The sequence below is a fragment of the Lynx rufus genome, unplaced genomic scaffold, assembly GCF_022079265.1.
Source record: "Lynx rufus isolate CCGP_SWC_20201006 ecotype Redwood Valley unplaced genomic scaffold, mLynRuf1.p SCAF_10, whole genome shotgun sequence".
Classification (NCBI taxonomy): domain Eukaryota; kingdom Metazoa; phylum Chordata; class Mammalia; order Carnivora; family Felidae; genus Lynx; species Lynx rufus.
The window spans coordinates 28,754,715-28,773,229 of record NW_025814824.1 but is presented as its reverse complement, the minus strand read 5'-3'; the positions used below and the strand labels follow the sequence as shown (position 1 = coordinate 28,773,229).

At 38.7% G+C, this 18,515-nt stretch overlaps 1 protein-coding gene across 1 annotated transcript in view; it reads right to left on the bottom strand.

Moving 5' to 3' along the window:
- Positions 1–18,515, bottom strand: part of AOPEP (aminopeptidase O (putative)) — a 344,306-nt gene that overhangs the window by 299,758 nt on the left and 26,033 nt on the right. The window contains exon 2 of the mRNA XM_047103061.1: positions 7,152–8,071. Coding sequence (XP_046959017.1) covers positions 7,152–7,939 — 788 coding nt within the window. The 5' untranslated portion in view covers positions 7,940–8,071. The remainder of the gene's footprint in view (positions 1–7,151; positions 8,072–18,515) is intronic.

The window sequence follows — 18,515 nt, the reverse complement described above, 5'->3', positions numbered from 1 at the left end:
AGTGTAGCTTGTTGGGGTGTTTTCCCATAATGAGATACTGATCTGGTCACTGGAGGCTAGGGGGCCGCAGATGTTAACAGTGCCGGTGGGTCGGATTCTTTCATAAACTTGCCAGGGTGACAAAGTCATCAGGCCTCTTCCAGTTCATTACCATCTCTTCCCTTTCCAGCATCTGATCTTTTGTAAGACTCCATGTTCTCCTTAAACCCAAGTTATAGGCAAGCAACCCTCTTGCTTTCTTGTGCCACAAAAACCAAGAACCGAACTACTAAAATAGGAAATGTCAACTATGACTCACTCTCTCCCCTCAACTCTCCACACACACCTTCCTCAATATATTCTCCTTCATGGCATAATTACTGAAACCAGGATCCATCAGTCATACTGGACATGTGGCAGGTGCAAGGAGAATGCTACTTTGACTCAGATTTTGTGTACAAAATGAACTGGACTGAATGGAAGTGGCTTTGAGTCAGAAATTCACCACTTTTCAGCACAAGTGTTTTGGGTACAGAATAGGCAAGTTGTTTATAAAGGCAAAGACAGTATTTCTCATCTAGAAGTCTCATCTGGAGATCCTACAATGAAATCTCTTTTTAGCACGTGAGAAAATTAAGCTCGGGGAAGTAAAATGCCTTATCTGAAGTCAAACAGCTAATGGGCAGCACGGCTCGGACAAGGGACAAGTCCTCAGGTCTCCTGGCTCTCACTTTCCAGCTTCTTTCCAACATACTATGCTCTTTGGTATAGGTCATTGTGATTTGTTATTTTCTACTGATGTTTGGTTATTCAGGGTTTTTCTGTTTGGTTGGTTAGTCATTTGGGTTACTTTTGTAAATTAAGACAGTCCATCCTTGCCTTTTCTCCTGGGATTCTAGGAAACAGAGATAGATCTAGAATGTCAGCAAGGGGAGAAAGAGGTTAGAGTAGAACGCTTGCAAACTTTTAAGTTTGGGACTATCACTTCCTCCTCTTACAATGGTATCACAGCATTATTGTGCATCCCTACCTCAGTCCTCATGAATTTTGTATTGGTTTCTTGAAGCAAGCAAGAAAAAAAAAGGATTAGCTGTAGAAATGTTCCTTTCAGACCTGAAATCTCTTCCAAAAGATCTGCTCAATTCTCTTAAATCTTTCCTTTATAGTGAGATATTAAACAATGAAACTACTTCAGTGGGGGAGGGGGAACATGTTTTAACATCTGGTTTTGCTATCAAACTAAAAATACTCCTGAAGTCTACATTTTCCTTGGTCCAATAGCTAAATAATAACATAATTGAAAAAAATTATTCTCTTTAGTATCTTGCCAACTTCATTCTGGTTTTGTCTAAAACAACATCATAGTGATGTAAGGAATTAAAAACTTTTAATATTACTTTAAATTATAGTGTATTTTCCTAATCAGTTTCCTTATCTTTAACGATGATCCAAGTAAGTGGGGCTTTAAAAATAAATTTCCTATATTTAACTGAATTTCATCTCCAACTCCTGTTCAGTGATGTCATCAGCTTAAACCCAGATTATCTACACCACTTGGCTGGTTCCACGACTATTATAATGATCCTAAGGGAAAAGAGAATGGGTTACCAGAGAGAATGCTTTGGTTTTAAATAACATTTTATTCAGTGGAAAAGAAAAGTAAATGGAAACGTACATAAACTTTGAATTAAAGATTTCCATTTCTTTTTTTTCCCTTAAATTTATTTATTTATTTTGAGAGAGACAGAGAGAGTGCAGTGGGGAAGGGGCAGAGAAAGAGGGAGAATCTCAAGCAGGCTCCACACTGTCAGCACTGAGCCCATGTAGAACTCGAACTCAAGAAATTGTAAGATCATGACCTGAGCTGAAATCCAGAGTCAGATGCTTAACCGACTGAGCCACCCAGGCACCTCTTCTTTATTTTTTTTAAGACTTTTTTTTTTTTTTTTTTTTGAGAGAGAGAGCATGCACGGGCTCCAGCAGGGGAGGGGCAGAGGTCCAGAGGGGAGGGGCAGAGAGAGAGAGAGAGAATGAATCTTAAGCGGACTCAGGCTTGATCTCATGGCCATGGGATCATGACCTGACCTGAAATCAAGAGTCTGACACTTAACCAACTGAGCCAGCCAGGCACCACCCTTAAACATTTTCATTTCTAAAAGTTTTTTTCTTAGGTACACTAGGGATCTAGAACCAAAAAGATATTAAGTCCCCTTCCTTCCCAGCTTAACAATAACTCCTTAACACATTCTTGACTCAGTCCCTGTTCTGAAATAGTTCTTCAAAATAGTTTTAGAGGGCACACACACTCACACTACACAAGGTAAACAGGGTTTTCAAGAAGCATGTTGTATCGAATTGTTACATACGTGTTTGTTTCGGCAGCCCATTTTAAATGTCACCTGTAATGACTGAGGCAAGAAAGAGCATTTCAGTTCAAGATCTTCCATAATCCCACAATGGCTAAACCTAGGTAGGAAACTGTAGCTTTCACACTACCAGATATCTCACTTTATTTTTTTTTAATGTTTTTAAATGTTTATTCACTTTTGAGAGAGAGAGACAGAGAGAGAGACAACGCATGAGCGGGGGAAGGGGAGAGAGATAGAGACACAGAATCTGAAGCAGGCTCCAGGCTCTGAGATGTCAGCAGAGAACCTGACGCAGGGCTCCAACTCACGAGTGGTGAGATCATGACTTGAGCGGAAGTCGGATACTTAATCGACCGAGCCACATAGGCACCCCCAGATATCTCACCTTAGAACTAGAATAATAATGGGGAAGAAGAAATTACTGAAAATTATTGGAAGAAATACTCTATTATAGCTTCAAATACATTTTCAGTTCCCCAGAAAACACCGTCACTTGATAAAAATCTCCCTTACAAAAAGGAGATTTTAAGGTATAAAGATGGTGACTGCTTTCCAAATTTGTAGTTTATTTTTTTAATAAACATTATTTTAGATCAGGTTTAGATTTATTTTTACAAGTGCAAAGATAATACATAGATTTCCCATTTACCCCATACTCACTTTTATTAACATTTTCCGTTAGTATATTTGTCACAACTGATAAACCAATATTGATACATTATTAACCAAAGTCTGTATTTTATTCAGATTTCTTTGGTTCTCCCTAATATCCTTTTTCTGTTCCAGGATATACTATTTTTATCTTCTTCATGTCTCCTTAGGCTTCTCTGGACTGTGACAGTTTAAGACTTTCTTTTCTTTGTTTATGTTAGCCCTGAGAGTTTTGAGGAGTACAGGTTGGGTATTTTTTGAATGTCCCTCAACTGGGATTTATCTGATGTTTTTCTCTTGGTTCCACTGGGATGATGGGTTTGGAGGGAGGACAATCACAAAGATGTCATTTCATCACATCATACCAAGGGTACACACTATCAACATGACTCATCACTACTGATGTTAATTTTGACCTCCTCACTGACAGGTCATGATTGTCAGGTTTTTCTAATGTAAAGTTACTCATTTTTCTCAGTCCATACTTGGTAAGGAGCCAGGAATTATGTTCCATCTCCTTGAGGATAGAGTATCTACATAATTTGGACAACTTCTATACCTTAGATTTGTCTGTTCGCCTCCATTTGTTTAGTCAAATGTTTATATCAATGTGAACTCATGAATATTTATTTTATACTTTAGGTCATCATCCATAACTATTTTACATTGTTGCCCAGCTTTGTTCATTAGGAGTTCTTTCAGATGGCTCCTTGGACCTTGGGCATATACTCGCAATTGCAGGCTACTACTGCTGCTGTTTGAGCACTTCCTTATTTTCTGGCACTACAAGGTGTCCAGAGCTCATCTTGTCTATTTCCTCCAGTCCTAGCCATTCCTCCAAGAAGCCCTGGTTTCCTTACTGGAGAATGGTAAAAACCAAGATCCAGGCACTGTGCTTTTAGACCCTCTTGGCTGACAAGCAAGGAAATTTATGCTTTCATGCTAACCCTTGGAAAACACCTACTTATAATTACAGTATTTCTACATACAACCATCTGTATCCCTCTTAAGCCAAACATAAGTTTACAGTGATGCCTCCAATTCTAATCTATCAGCACATAGATCATTCTAGGGTCCTCCCCTGGCTCTCTGTAACCTCCCACTTCAAAAGTAGGAAACCTGGTTCCCAGGTTTACATAATTGACTGAATTGCTCAATTCCAGTAGACATGTATAGTGGTCCCGGACTTGTTAACCTGTATCCCCATGGGAAATACCTTAATCAACTACAGCACAGTACTGAGGTGCACTGCCTTTTGCCTTTAGTTTTACAGACTCCCCTCATTTCCAAAGTGACAGGTCAGCACCTTCTCCCCCAACCCCCGCCAGCGAGGTTGTTTCATACATTTTTAATACAGTTAGATTGTTTGGTCACAATGTGCATTCCAGCCTGGGATCCTCTGATCTCCTAAATGATAATTATTTATATATTATCAAATTAAATAATTTAAGTTTTATTTTCAACATGGGGCAGGGGGAGGGTGACAAGGGGAGAAGGTACTGATGGAACTCAAAAGGGAAGGTATTAACAATTTAAAGATTTTCTTAAGTTTCTACTATCTGATTAAAAATAGAAATTTATTGAAAGCTAATGTAATTATTTTTTAAACATATTGAAATCTTTGCACATAAAAATGGACATGGTAAAGATCAAAAGTAAGAAAGAAACATAGTTCCCTCTTATAATTGAAACATGGATTTTTCTAGAAGCTTTCAGTAACTTTATCCAATTTTCCTAATTGTAAAATGAGAATAAAACATTTCTTATCCAGGACTAAGAATTTATGGTAGGTATGCAGATAGTATTCTGCCACTCAAGGATAAAATGTTAGTTTTAATAAAAGCAGACTCTATGCCTTGGAGAAAATAAGCTCTACCCAATTATATTTTTCATACAATAGTAAAATTTTCTATTTTCATACAATCATATTCATAAAGCCTAGTAACCCTGATGATGATTAACTACTTATCACTGAGGAATTTTTTCTGTCTAGCAACCTGGGATCCTTAGGCATTTTAAAGTCCTTAAACTATCCAAACAGTTACCAATATACACCTAGATTTATTCTTAAGCATGTGGGAGAGTTTAAAAAGATTTAGTGGCCATAAATTACCCCAAAAAAAGACAAAAGGGAGAGGAAACATCTTTTGAGGATTTCTTTTTTAAAACAAAATTTATTATCCTCGTAAGGCTGCATAAATGCCATTTATTTACTAACAGATAATCACAAATTTCCAAGGATACAGTTTAAACTCCTGCTATGATCATGCATTTTATTGAATTATCAGAAGAGGAAACATTACAAGTAAATTTGCCAAGACAACCTTTGCAGGAACAAGATGTGCCCAAGCACCCCTTCAGTTCCTTTACAGAAAGCAGCATTTATCCATACGTAATTCACACCTGACATGGAACGTAATTCAAAAATCTAATCTCTTTCTGTGTAGTGAGCACTGAGAAGGAAGCCATGTGTGAGGCCATTAATGAATATTTCTTCCAATTACTATTAATAGATTCTTCTTCCCCATTATTTTATTTCAAAAATGAAATATCTAGGAGTATTAAAAACCGATTTCCTAATCAAGTATTCAGAGACCATATGTTGTTAAATCTCATTGAAAACCCTATCCTTAAGAATTTCAAAAAATTTTAAAGATACAATTAGAACACCTGTTTCTTTGAGCCTGGGTGGCTCCGTCAGTTAAGCGTCCAGCTTTTGATTTCTCCTCAGGTCACGACCTCCCGGTTTGTGAGATGAAGCCCCGCGTCAGGCTCTGTACTGACAGCACGGAGCCTGCTTGGGATTCTTTCTCTCCCTCTCTCCCTGACCCTCCCCTGCTGGCGCTCTCCCTCTGTCTCAAAATAAATAAATAAACTTAAAAAAGAAAAAAAAAAAAGAAAGAACACTTGTTTCTTTCTCTCCTGGTTTCCCAAGAATATCCAATAAGTTATTCTATACATAAATCAGTATGCTTTTGTACTGGTGTAAGTTTGTACCAACCCTGCAATTTCCCAAAGACTGTCTCAGACTCCAACAGAAATAAGACAAGAACTGAACTCATTGTAAGTAGAGTGGGAGACCAGAGCAGAGAGGTAAGATTGGAGGCAAGGAATAGGATAATTAGAGCCCAAAATTAAAGTGATGCTTTAAAAAAAGCAAATCTAAAAGGTTTGAGGGGGAAGGGGGTTAGGGAAGAGATCTAAGCAATTTCCAGAGACGACCACTTCTGTCAAGGGAGTCTGATGCCATAAAAGAAGGCGCTCAAAACAAGATCATGGAGATCAGCATTCCTATCGATTTGTAGTACATTAGCACAAAGAAATAGGTAAAATAATGAGGAATCAAAAAAGTTTGATTTAAAAATTCTCAAATTCTAAAAACCTCGAACAATTGTGGGAGGAAGGGCAAGAAGAACAGAACAAGTGGCTGCCTAACCTAATGTGCCCTTGGAAATTGATGCTTCATCAATTCCTTCTCTCCACACGAAAAACCCAGAGGCTCCTGGTGTCAAATAGGAAGAATCAGCGCCAAAGGAGCAAGTGTGCAGTCTCAGCAGGACCACCACACCCCACAGAAACACACCATTCCAGTGTTGTGGGGGTTCACACTACCTGACAACTGACAGTCTGGGAGGCACAGCTGCCAAGACACAGGTACAGTAAGAAAAGTCCCCAAGCGGAGCTGGCGTTATTTGGAACCACTTTAGCAGGCCTCACACCAACAAAACTTGGCGGCAGTTTGTTCCCTCAGGGGGAATCTGAAGGAACTTTGAGAAAGTATTTGCTCAGAGCCACATATCGCTTCCATCTACAGCACTCAAGTCGCCAGCAGAGATCCCAACAGAGAGGTAGGCTCGGGATTTAATCATTAGGCTTGCCTTTCAATCTCCTAACTCAGAAATACAGGGGCTTAATAAAGTAATCTTTTCATCCTGACTTAAGGGAAATAATCCCATTAAGAGTTGAGCATGCCTGGGAATTTACCTGCTTCACCGTGGGTCTAGGGATTTGAGGCTAGATGGGTAATGCCACAGAATAAAGAGGAGCATCTTTGCAGAGACTGTCCCCTGTCTGAGAGTGTCCCTGCAAAGGCTTCTCTCCCAGTGTGTGAGATGAACGGGCAGGGGGCTGTGGGGCGCCCAGATAACCTACCTGCCACTCTGGTCTGAGGTCCAGGTAACTGATCGCCCCTGGGGTTTGGTGCTGTACCGTATCCTTATGGCGTGAGGAAAGTCAGTAGCTGTCTGAGCCCCTGTCTTCCTGATCTGCAAGCTCCAAGTGTCAGTGTCAAACAGGAGTTCCCCACAGCCAGGAGCCTGGCTGCAACGAGCATAATAGTCTAACTGCTCCCTCCAACGATCTGCAGGCAGAGTCACAAGTTCACACACAATCTGATTCCTGAGCTCCTCAGAAACAACTGTGAGCTTGGGAGACCTTGTCAATTTTTCAATACCTGGCACAGCAGCAACATCCACCTCCTCAACCTTTAACACAGATAAATCACAGCAGTCCAACACTAGCAAAAAATCCTCACTCCCATGATTCCCTGTGTCACAGCAGTACTTTGAGCTAGAAATCCCAGAAGCCTGTTCCCGGTTGTCATGGTTACCATCTTTACCAGAAGTATCTTTTTCACCTTTACCACAGATTGTAAAATCATTAGATCTTGTTTTAGAGGAGAAGGTCCTTGTATCTGTCACAGGACTATGGCAGGGTTCAGGCATCCTAAATCTGCAGGCTTCGTTTGACTCTGATCGGCAGGGTTCCTTGGTGGACCCACTCTGTTTCTTTCCAGACTCAAAGAAAAGCACTATGGTGCCCTCGATGATTTGACTTTCAAAGTCCACATCTAAATCCAGTACATAGTGCTTCACAAGTATGTGGCTGGTGTTGGCCATGAGAGGTAGGTCATCCCGGGAAGGGTCCAGCTTTGTGTCCATGGCGTTGGTTGTTGTTCGAGAGCTTTGTTAAAATCTCAGAAGGGGCTTCCTAGCTGCCTTAATCTTCCGGAATCATAAATGGCCGCTTACCAAAAAAACACCTGATGTCACAATTATGGCTCTTTCAGTCCCCTGGCAAAGAAGAAAAACACCATTAGACAAAATTCCAAACAAGACCCTAAATGTTCCTACAACCACTGCTTCACTTCGGCAAACTGACTCCCTCCTTAAATAATCCCCCAATGTGGTAGAAGCTCATGGCTAGAAGGCAGACTAATCTTTCTGACTGACATCAAAGAAGGCTGCATTATGGGTTTCTAAAAATATTTCAATTACCAATGGAATGAAAGGGGCCTCCACAAAGCCTGAAGATTCTTGCTCTTAACTAGAACAGTCCTTGTTCTGGGAAAGAGCAATTGTTATGCAAAAGCATAACTGAGCATCACTGCGCCTCTTGTTTTAAAAGATATTAAATGCATCATTTCTAATTTTGTGCATCAAAGATAAGTGATTGTTTCTCTACTGTGATTCTAAGTAACAAATGTGAACGAAGGCTAAATGGCCTCATACGTTTTATTCTTTGAGAGTAATAATTTAATACATAAAATGTAACTCCAGGGATTAATGTACTTTTCACATTAGGCCTGCTCTCATATCAGCACTTCCAGTAAATTACAGGAAAATGAGCCAATTTACCAGGAGTGCATTCTAAGTATTCCTTTGAGATTGTTCATGGAGATTTTTCAAATTTATAGTTAAATACTCAAGGTATATCATTACATCTTAATAGCTGAAAACCCATTAACATTCTGGATAATAGCCTTCTTGTGGCAAACAAAAAGGTCTTCTCATTTGAAAAAAAAATAGTATGCAAATACCTATAAAAGGAAAAAGAGAAATTAAAATGTAGAAACAGATGTTGTAATAAAATGCCCAAGTTCTTCATAAAAGTTCTGAATCAAAATGTATTCTTATTTTATAATAGCAATCCGGCTACAAGAAAAATTATTTGAAATTATTTCAGTCCCTGTTGTGTACCTAATTTCTTTCAGCGTATGCTGTTCTTTATTTTTTATTCTTTTACCAAAGATGAAAATGGGGGAAAGAAATAACAACTCTGACAGGGTAGATATATTTAAAATAATCTTTGTATTTCTACATATCAGGAGGTATTCTTGTATCAACTACAAAACAACATTGCTTGCTTGACTTTTCAAGTAAAACTGAACCCTCCCTTTTTATTCTGTTTAACTCCTCCTCACTTCCGCTCAGATTTTATCTGCCTGTCTACTAGACTCTTATTTCCTTCCTTTTAGAATCTCATTCCAAAAATCAAACCTATTGAATTTTCATTTTCTACCTCTCCACAGGCTACTTCCTCAGGAAAATCCTACCTACCCTAAGCAGGGAGGGGGGTGGAAAACCTGGCTTCCTGCATCCTTGTCCAATCTGGTTTCAAGCTATTTTCCCGGCACGGAGACCATACTCCCTTTGCATCCGTGTCCTCTAGCCAAAGGGCCTGCTCAACAGTCTGTCCCTAAATATGACCTGCTCTTTCGACTAGGCAGTGGCCATACCTGGAGTGTTCCCATAGCCACCTGCCAAATTCCATTCTGTCTCCACACCCAGTTCAAGTGCAATCACCTCCTGAAATCCTTCCTTACTCTCTATTCTCCCACTCTTCACCAAACTGTATGTGGCAATATACAGTTTGACTTTAAAAGTAATAGGAACTGAGAGAAATCAGGGATGCAAAGAATATTTTGAGATTACTTTATAAAGAAGTTGGCACTCGCCTGGGCTCTAGAAGAATCAATAGGCCAAAGGAGGAAGACAGTGTTTTCTTTTCTGCATGAAAGCAATTGAACTTGTCATGTAAAGAATAATTCATAGTCTAACCCTAATAGATCCTTTCATTTACTTGTAAAAATTAATATAATTTAAGAATAAAATGTATTCTATAGAGCAGTTGTCACCACTTTTGTCCCTGGTGGCCGATAATAAGGCAGCCTGAGAATCCCATCCATCCAAGCCTGTTAACATCACCTTGTCACCCTAACTGGAATCATTTGCTTCTCTTCCATGGATTCTTGAGTACACTCCCCATAGCTGCAGTTCTAAATCTTTTCTTCTTTTAACTTTCCAGTTCCATGCCTGCTGACTCATTCTCGGCTAATTATTTGGCCTCCCACTTTACTGAGATTATTTCAAATCTCTGAAACTCCTTCATGGCTCAAGTATCTGTAGTTCTTCACAACTATTGCCTTCTCCTTTTTGACTCAAAGAAAACAACAGTATCCCTTCTCCCCAAAGCTAATTCCTTTCCCCTTGAATCCTAGCTTCTGGGGTATGAAAGGGCCAAATGAATAGCACTCTTCTTGCCCACTCAAATTCTGAACACACTGAAATATAAGATGAGGATATGGCAGAGGGATACCAAAATATCACTATTATTACAGGTGGAGGTTAAACTGAAGAATATGGTTTAATGTGGAAGCCAAAGGTACTTGAAAACTCAATCCCAAAATTCAACAGATTTATCCCCAGGGTCACAGGAAACACTGGATCAGGTCAAAGCTCCCACAAAAGGTACCCTCTCCAGGTAAGAATTAGGGCCTGGAGAAGTAAGGAGAATAGCCCTCCAAGGTCAGGACTGCTGGCCCAAAAGCAAAAGGGAGGAACTCAAAGGAACAGAACATGCTCGATTTCTTCTTCCCGCTCCACCTCCTTTAAGAGGGAAGGAGTAAAGTGATCAAGAATTTTACAGTAATTAAGCACCCTTCACAAGACAGGAAATATCAGAAATAAGAAGCTTTCCCTCAAACTCTATCTCCTCCTACTAATTTGGAATCTTCTTACATTTGACAAAAAAATGTTTTTCTCTTGCCAACATCTTCTTCCTCTCAGTGTTTCTATCCTATTCCCAATGTTTCAAACACTCCCAGGGGCTGCCATCTTCAAAAACAAACATTGCAATATATCCATATCAAAGCACTATGTTATACACCTTAACCTAATACAATGTTGTATGTCAATTACATCAATTAAACTGGAAAAAAATAAAAACAAACAAAAACATTCGACCCTGCTGCCTATGTTAAGTAAGTTTTTATTTCTTTGCATTCTGGAACTGACAGATTCCTTAGGGCTTAGTGCAACTGTCTAGTTCTACAAATCATGACAATGAGGCCCAGAGAGGTAAAGCAATGTGCCAAGGTCACTCATTTCTGATGCTTTTCTCCTTGCCAATTCTTTCCCTTGCAATTCTCATCCTCCAGCTCTTGTGGCCATTTTCTTTATGTTGTCCAAGTCATAAATCAAATGTCACCTCCTAAGACTGTCTTCTGTATTCCCATGCTCCCTTTCCTATCCTTCAAGTCATATGGACTAGACTCATTTCATACCGTAATAGCTTTGTGGGGAAAGGAGAATTTTTAGGCCAGCCCCAGAAGATTCAGAAGATCATGGTCACCTCTGCATAGTTTCCAACCTAAGCTGTGTACAATAGGTATGTAAGTCCGTTAAACTCGCTGCTTATTACACCTAATTCCTCCTTGCCTTGGATTCTTAGATGACCTGAATCTCCTTTCTCGACAAGTTCACAACTCTCACTGATGTCAATCAGGGTCACAGACCCACATTTAGGGAAGAACTGAACTAACTGTGGTTGCAAATGCGAGTACGTGGCCACCTTGTAAGGCTTCTCTCAGCAAATAGTAACCATATTTCTAAGCAGTCTGTTGACTTCAGCACTTTTTGCTATTATTGTGCTCCAATTTAAAATGCCAGTTTGTCTCACTGAAGCATTTTTCCATTCTCTGTCACAAGCCATAACATATAAAATTCCCCCCTTTATCAAACCCAATGGTTAGTTTCCAGTGGCTAACCACTGCTGCCTCTAAAATAAGTGTACTGCGTGGTATGTATTTTAAACGCTTAAATGATTGTCTTAGCAACACCATTAAAGGCTTCAAAAGGATTAACATACAGCAATATTTTTCTTGAGCAAGGTGGGAGGAGGGGGCAAAAGAGAGGATCAAATACTAAACAGTTATGGCACACTGAAGAAACTGCCCTGCCACTTTCACTCGCCAAACAGAAGTGCACACACCTACAAATGTGTAAAAGAGCCATTCCAGATACCTCTAAAGAAATAATTTCACTCTCCTTTCAAGCTACAAAGCCACATGTGTGATTCTCATGATCCTTCCCTTATCCTGCCTCATTCTGCAGTTACCTCTACCCTTCCATGGTCTAAAAACAACTAGAGATTCCTGATTCATCTTTGTATGCATGGCCACGTTGAGTAGAACGTACACAGTAGGTTCTCAGCAAATATCTGTGGAATTGACATCTGAGGTCATTTATGACTTCTATGTCTAGCTATCTACAGAGCAGGGATTCTGGCTTGCATAGGTTCTAGGAGAAAGTTATGGCTTAAAAAACATCTTTCTCCAAATGGTTCTCACTTTTTCTTCTCATACCTGTCCCTCTTTATGCCACATCTCTTTCCTTGTAAGCAAGTCAAGGGAAAAGGAGAAATTTACCGTATACCACTGAGCACACTATGAGTGGTTACAAAATATTTCATTCTACAGATTACTTGTTCAGAGGAAGATAGCTTTCTGCTATTCCAAGCGTGTTCCTTCTGTAGAATACAGTGATTGCTCTTAATGACAGCCAGTTTACTTGCTGAAGTATACTGTTTCTGGGCACAGTTCCTCAGACACTCAAATGCATATAATCATAGGAACATAGCTTATTGCTGTGAAATTTGATAAAATAATTTCAGAATTAGAAGGAATCTTAGAAGCACAAATGTATTATTTTGTATTTAGAAATGTCACACTGACATATTACTCTGTAACTTATTTCTTTCACTCAGTGGTTTTGAAATACAGCCATGTAGATGCACATAAATCTGGCTCATGTCTTGTAAATGCTGCTTAGTGTCCCTATATGAATATTCTACAATTTATCTACACATTTCCCTACTGATACTTAAATCCTTTTAAATTTGTCATTATTATACACCATGCTACAATGAACATCCCTATATAGGTCTCCTGGTGCAAGTGTTCCCTGGGTGAAACACCTAGAAATTCCATTTGGCCTCAGATTAGTATTGCCACACCAACTTTCTTTTGGTTTGTTTTTAACTGATACATCTTTTCTATCTCTTTATTTTTATTGTTAACTGCTCTGGGTTGTTTTGCCTTGAGTATCCTTTTAAAGCAACCAGTTGGCTGTATTTAAAACATATCATTTTTAATAACTGAGGTTAATTTACTTACATTTATCATGATTACTGCTATAACAGCACTGATCTCATCTCAACCAATTTATTTTGTGTTTTCTTTCTTTCTTTCTTTCTTTCTTTCTTTCTTTCTTTCTTAAATGTTTATTTATTTTTGAGAGAGAGAGAGAAACAGATCGTGAGCATGGGAGGGGCAGAGACAGAGGAAGACACAAAATCCCAAGCAGGCTCCAGGCTCTGAGCGGTCAGCACAGAGCATGACACAGGACTCGAACTCACGAACTGTGAGATCATGACCTGAGCCAAAGCCAGAGGCTTAACTGACTGAGCCACCCAGGCGCCCCTATTTTGTGTCTTCTATCTACCATGATTTCTTTGCTACTTAGCTTTTACTTTCTGCTTTTTGCTGCATTTTTTCTGAAATATTTTTTCCCTCTACTGTTTCATAAATTATACAATCTATTTCTTTAACATGCCTACTTAAAGTCAATCTTTAGTAGTCTTCTAAATAATAAGACCCTAGAAAGTTTTACCCTCAGTCTCTCCTCTTCCCCACTCTCTATCAGCTTCCACATTATTGTTGCTAATGTCTTAATATCACATTGTGGGTTTTTTTTAAGTTTATTTATTTTGAGAGGGCATACACGCAAGAGGGGGAGGGGCAGAGAGAGACTGGGAGGCAAGGGAAAATGCCAAGCAGCCTCAGTACTACCAGTGCAGAGCCCAACATTGGGCTCAAACTCATGAACTATGAGATCATGACCTGAACTGAAGTCAAGAGTCAGACACTTAACTGAATGAACCACCCAGGCAGCCCAATATCACATCTTTAACAACCCTCATCCAACTTAGAAAAAAAAAAAAAAAGTTAATACTTACTTGTATTTGTTTACCAGATTCCTTACTCATGACTGATTTATGCATTCCATTCATCCTGTCAGGGTTCAATTTTGTCCCAGTTGCTATTGCTACCTGAAAAATTAACTCAAGACTTTGTGGCTTCAAAAAGCAACCATTTGATTCTGTTCTATGGGTCAGGAATTTGGGTAACACTCAGCTGGGCCATTTTCTGTATCTTATGAAAATGACTACAGCACTCAGTGGTAAGAGGATGGCTCATCTGGGGGCTCTGATGATCAGGAGCAGTCATACACAGCCCATCTAACATAGAGGTTTCAGAAGAGCTGGACAACTTATATGGCAAGTGGTGGGCCTCAGAGCATGTGTCCCAAAGGACCAGTTGAAAGCTGAATGACCTTTTCTGACCTAGCCTCAAAAGTCACTGTGGTATCACTCTACCACATCCTATTGGTTTCAAAAAGAGTTGTATAGCTAAGCTAGTCCAGATTCAAGGAGAGGGAACTCAACTTCATGTCTTGATGGGAGTGTGGCTAGGTCATACTGCAGAGTGGCCTGTGAGAAGGTAGACACTGTTATGGCCATTTTGGGAAAATACACTCTGCCACAATTTCCTTGTTACTTAAGTATGTCTTTAGTAATTCTTTCAGCAGTCCATGAGTAGTAAACTTTCAACATCCATATGTTTGAAAATGTCATTATTATATCCTCACTATTGAATGATCACTTAACTAAGTGTAGATTTTAGGCTGATAGTTATTTTCACTTAGTACTTTGAACATATTACTATACTATATTCTGACATTTCTTTGTGCTGATAAGGCATTTGATATTAATCTGCATTTCTTGATATGTATCTGTTTTTTTCTCCCTAGTAGCTTTTATACTTTTTCATTATCTTTGATGTCCTATTGTCTCATTTGATGTATTTAAATGTGAATTTATTTTTATATGGCTTGCTCAAGATTCAGTGTGCTCCTTTAGTCTGAGGAATTCTTTCCATGTATAACGCCAAGTAGACAGAAATTTTCCTTGCCTCTCTATTGAGACAGTGTAATGGAATTTTCTTTCTCCATTTGCCCCTTCATGGCTTCTGGCTTTATACAGGTATCTCAGTTTCAGTTCTCCACAGGTACTAGGTCTATGGCCAAGCACCTCTTCCTTGGTATATATCAGGATCCAACCCCCTTGCGATTAAGCCTACACTTTCCCTCTCCATTTTGGTTAACTAGGATAACTCTTTCTTGGTTGTGAATCTGCATGTGTGTGTGTGTGTGTTGTTATACTTTGTCCAGAATTTCTAAATACTTGGTAAGTTTTTTGTTTGTTATTGTTGTTTTTTAAGTAGGCTCCACACCCAGCATGAAGCCCAACACGGGGCTTGAACTCACAACCCTGAGATCACAACCTGAGCTCAGATAAAGAGTCGGACGCTTAACCAACTGAGCCACTCAGATGCCCCCAGCATTTCTAAATACTTGAAGGGGGGGGGGATTCCTCATAATTCAGTTCATCATACTGACCAGAAACCCACGAAATCCACTTTACCAATTAAATGGTACACAGCCACAAGTCCCCTGGCTTAAGAAGTTTTCATGCAGGCCATGGTTTGCTGTATAACTTTCTAGGCACCATAGCGACAGATTCCCTTTCATCATCACAGAAGCCTAGAGAGATGATTAAAGACTGAGGGGATAAGAATACATGCAAAGAAAGAAGCCAAGATGCAAAGAACGCTGGACCATATTGTTCATTCATTCAACCACTATGTGGAATCCTCTTCTATTCTCTTTATTAACTTTTTCTCTCTCCCAACCATGTCCTCAAGGAAAACTTTCCAGACCTCACCGATTAAGTCAATTTCCCTATTATTAGATCTCATAGCACTGTATACTTCTTTATAGCACTATAGTTTTCATTTTACATTTTTTGTTTCATTGTTTAATTAATATTGTTCTTCCTCTTAAATGAAAGAGGGTACCACTTCTGGTAATAGCAGAGTAGCTTGTATCAAACCAATCCTCTTATTGATAGCACTCGTAAACTCTAGACAACAACAATAAAAATCTGAAGGTACATGAGAATGAACAGAAAGCTGACAGAAACTGTAGGGAGTTAACACTTGGGAGAAGGGAATGGCACTGAGTTTCCTGGGTTATTGCTTTTCATCTGAGGGCAGGCCCTAGTTGGCACTATACTACTAAAATTCAGACTGAAACCTGCAACCTTACTGGCTAAAAAATCAGAAAACAGAGTTCAGGACTGACTCAGTACCTGGAAAGTAAAGAAGGAAAACTTCAGAAAAGGTATGAGGCCCATATTCTGCATATATACTGCCTAATTTTCTATGGAACCCCTGAACCATGCATTTAGAGGCAGACCAAATAGTCCAAGTATGGCTAAATGAACTGAAGTAAGATTTCTGCTGCTGCCCACTTCAGGGAAGGCAAAGTTGAAAGTTTAAGTTCAGCCAAGTTAATTGCCTCCTAATACAAATACAAAACATTAATACTATTCAGAGAAACATAAATCCAGTTTCTACTAAAGTATCAATCACAATGTCCAAGATAAAATCCAAAATTATTAAACACAAAAAGAAACAGGAAAATATGACCCACACTTAAAAAGCAATCAAATGGAAACTGACATGAGTGGACCCAAATATTAGAATGCTAGAAACAGCAAACAAGGACTTTAAAGCAGTTATTAGTATCATAATTAAGGACACAAATACCATAATGAATGAACTAAGGTACACTCAGCAGAGAAAAAGAAACTACTTAAAAAAAAAAAAAAAGGAAATTCTAAGAACTGAAAAATACTATATCTGAAATAAAAAATCCACTGAAGTTTAACAGAGATTATAGAAGAATAAGTAATCTTGAAAATATTTATATAGCAAAAATATTTATATGGCAATATTTATATAGCAAATATTATTATTAGCAATCTGAAGACCAGGGAGAAAAAATATGAACCAGTGAACAAAGTCCCAGGTACTTTGGGTCAAAGAGTTAACATATATAGAACTGAAGTCCAAGAAGAACAGGTGAATAAGAATGCTGCAGCAAAGAATACATTAAAAAATAATGAGCAGTGACAACAACCAGCCCCCAGATTACGGTTCCTAAATACCATTTTCCAATGAAAGGAACTCCTAGGAGGAAGGGCTGATTCTAGGACTGGGGCAGGAAAAACAGAAGATGAGCCTACAGCATCATATAGATCCCAAAAGTAAGAAAGCTTAAAAAAAAAAAAAAAAAAAAGGCAGTGGGTGGGGGAGAATGGGCATCTCAAAAGGACACAGGAACTAACTGCAGGAGCTTCCAATAGCCAAAAGTAGAACAACCTGAGCAGGAAAATAAATAATGACAGTATTGGATTAGAACCCAAAGAATAAAATAAACACCTATAACTCAATTCTGATAAAAACAAATGACTGATAAATGGGGAAGAAGGGAACATCTTCCTTAAATAATTCCAAATAACAGAAATTGATACTACCTCTTCCAAAAGGCAGGGGTAAGGCTTAATTTCCTTCCCCTTGAGTATGAGCTCCGCTTAGTGACTCACTTCCAAAGAATAGAGAATGGAAAAGAAGAACTACGAAGTTTAGAGTAGAGAAATGTGGCAGACATAAACTTAACCACATTATCGAGGCTAGTATCACCAGTGATAAGTCATTCTGGTATCATTATCCCATCCTATGATTCAATCATTGAGAAGGGCACCTGACCTCTGTAGTATTCTTCCCCAAATCCATAAGCTCAGTTTAAGTATTATAAAACATCTGACAAAGCCACACTGAAGGACATTCTAAAAAATATTTGTCCAGTATTCTTCAAAATTGTCAACACAATGAAAAGTGAGTAAAATCTGAAAAACTGCTACAGATTGAAGGAGGCTTAGGGTATGATGATAAAATGTAATGTAGTATCTTAGACTGGATCCCAAAACAGGAAAAGAAGAAAATAAAAAAGGACACTAGTGGGAAAACTGTAGTTATTAGTGGCATTGTGCCAATTTACTTTTATAATTAAACAAATACACCAAGATTATGTAAGATTATGGGAAGCTGGGTGATACATATATGGGAACTCTATAGTATCTTTGCAAATCTTCTGGTAAATCTGAAAGTATCACAAAAGAAACCATTTATTTTTAGAATAGTTAAAATTTTCCAAATTTGGTGAGAGATATAAATCTAAGGATTCAAGAATCTGAGAACTCAAGCAAGATAAATGCAAAGGAAACCACAGCTAGGTGTGACACAAACTGCTAAAAACCAAAAATAAGGAAAAAAGTCTTGAAACTAGTCAGAACAAAATGATATTACATACAGGAGGAAAATGACACAAATGACATCTGGCCTCTCATCAGAATAACACTTATCAGAAATCATGGTAGCTCAGAAAACAATGGAATGATATCTTGTGTTTAATGAATTTGGGGAAGCACATT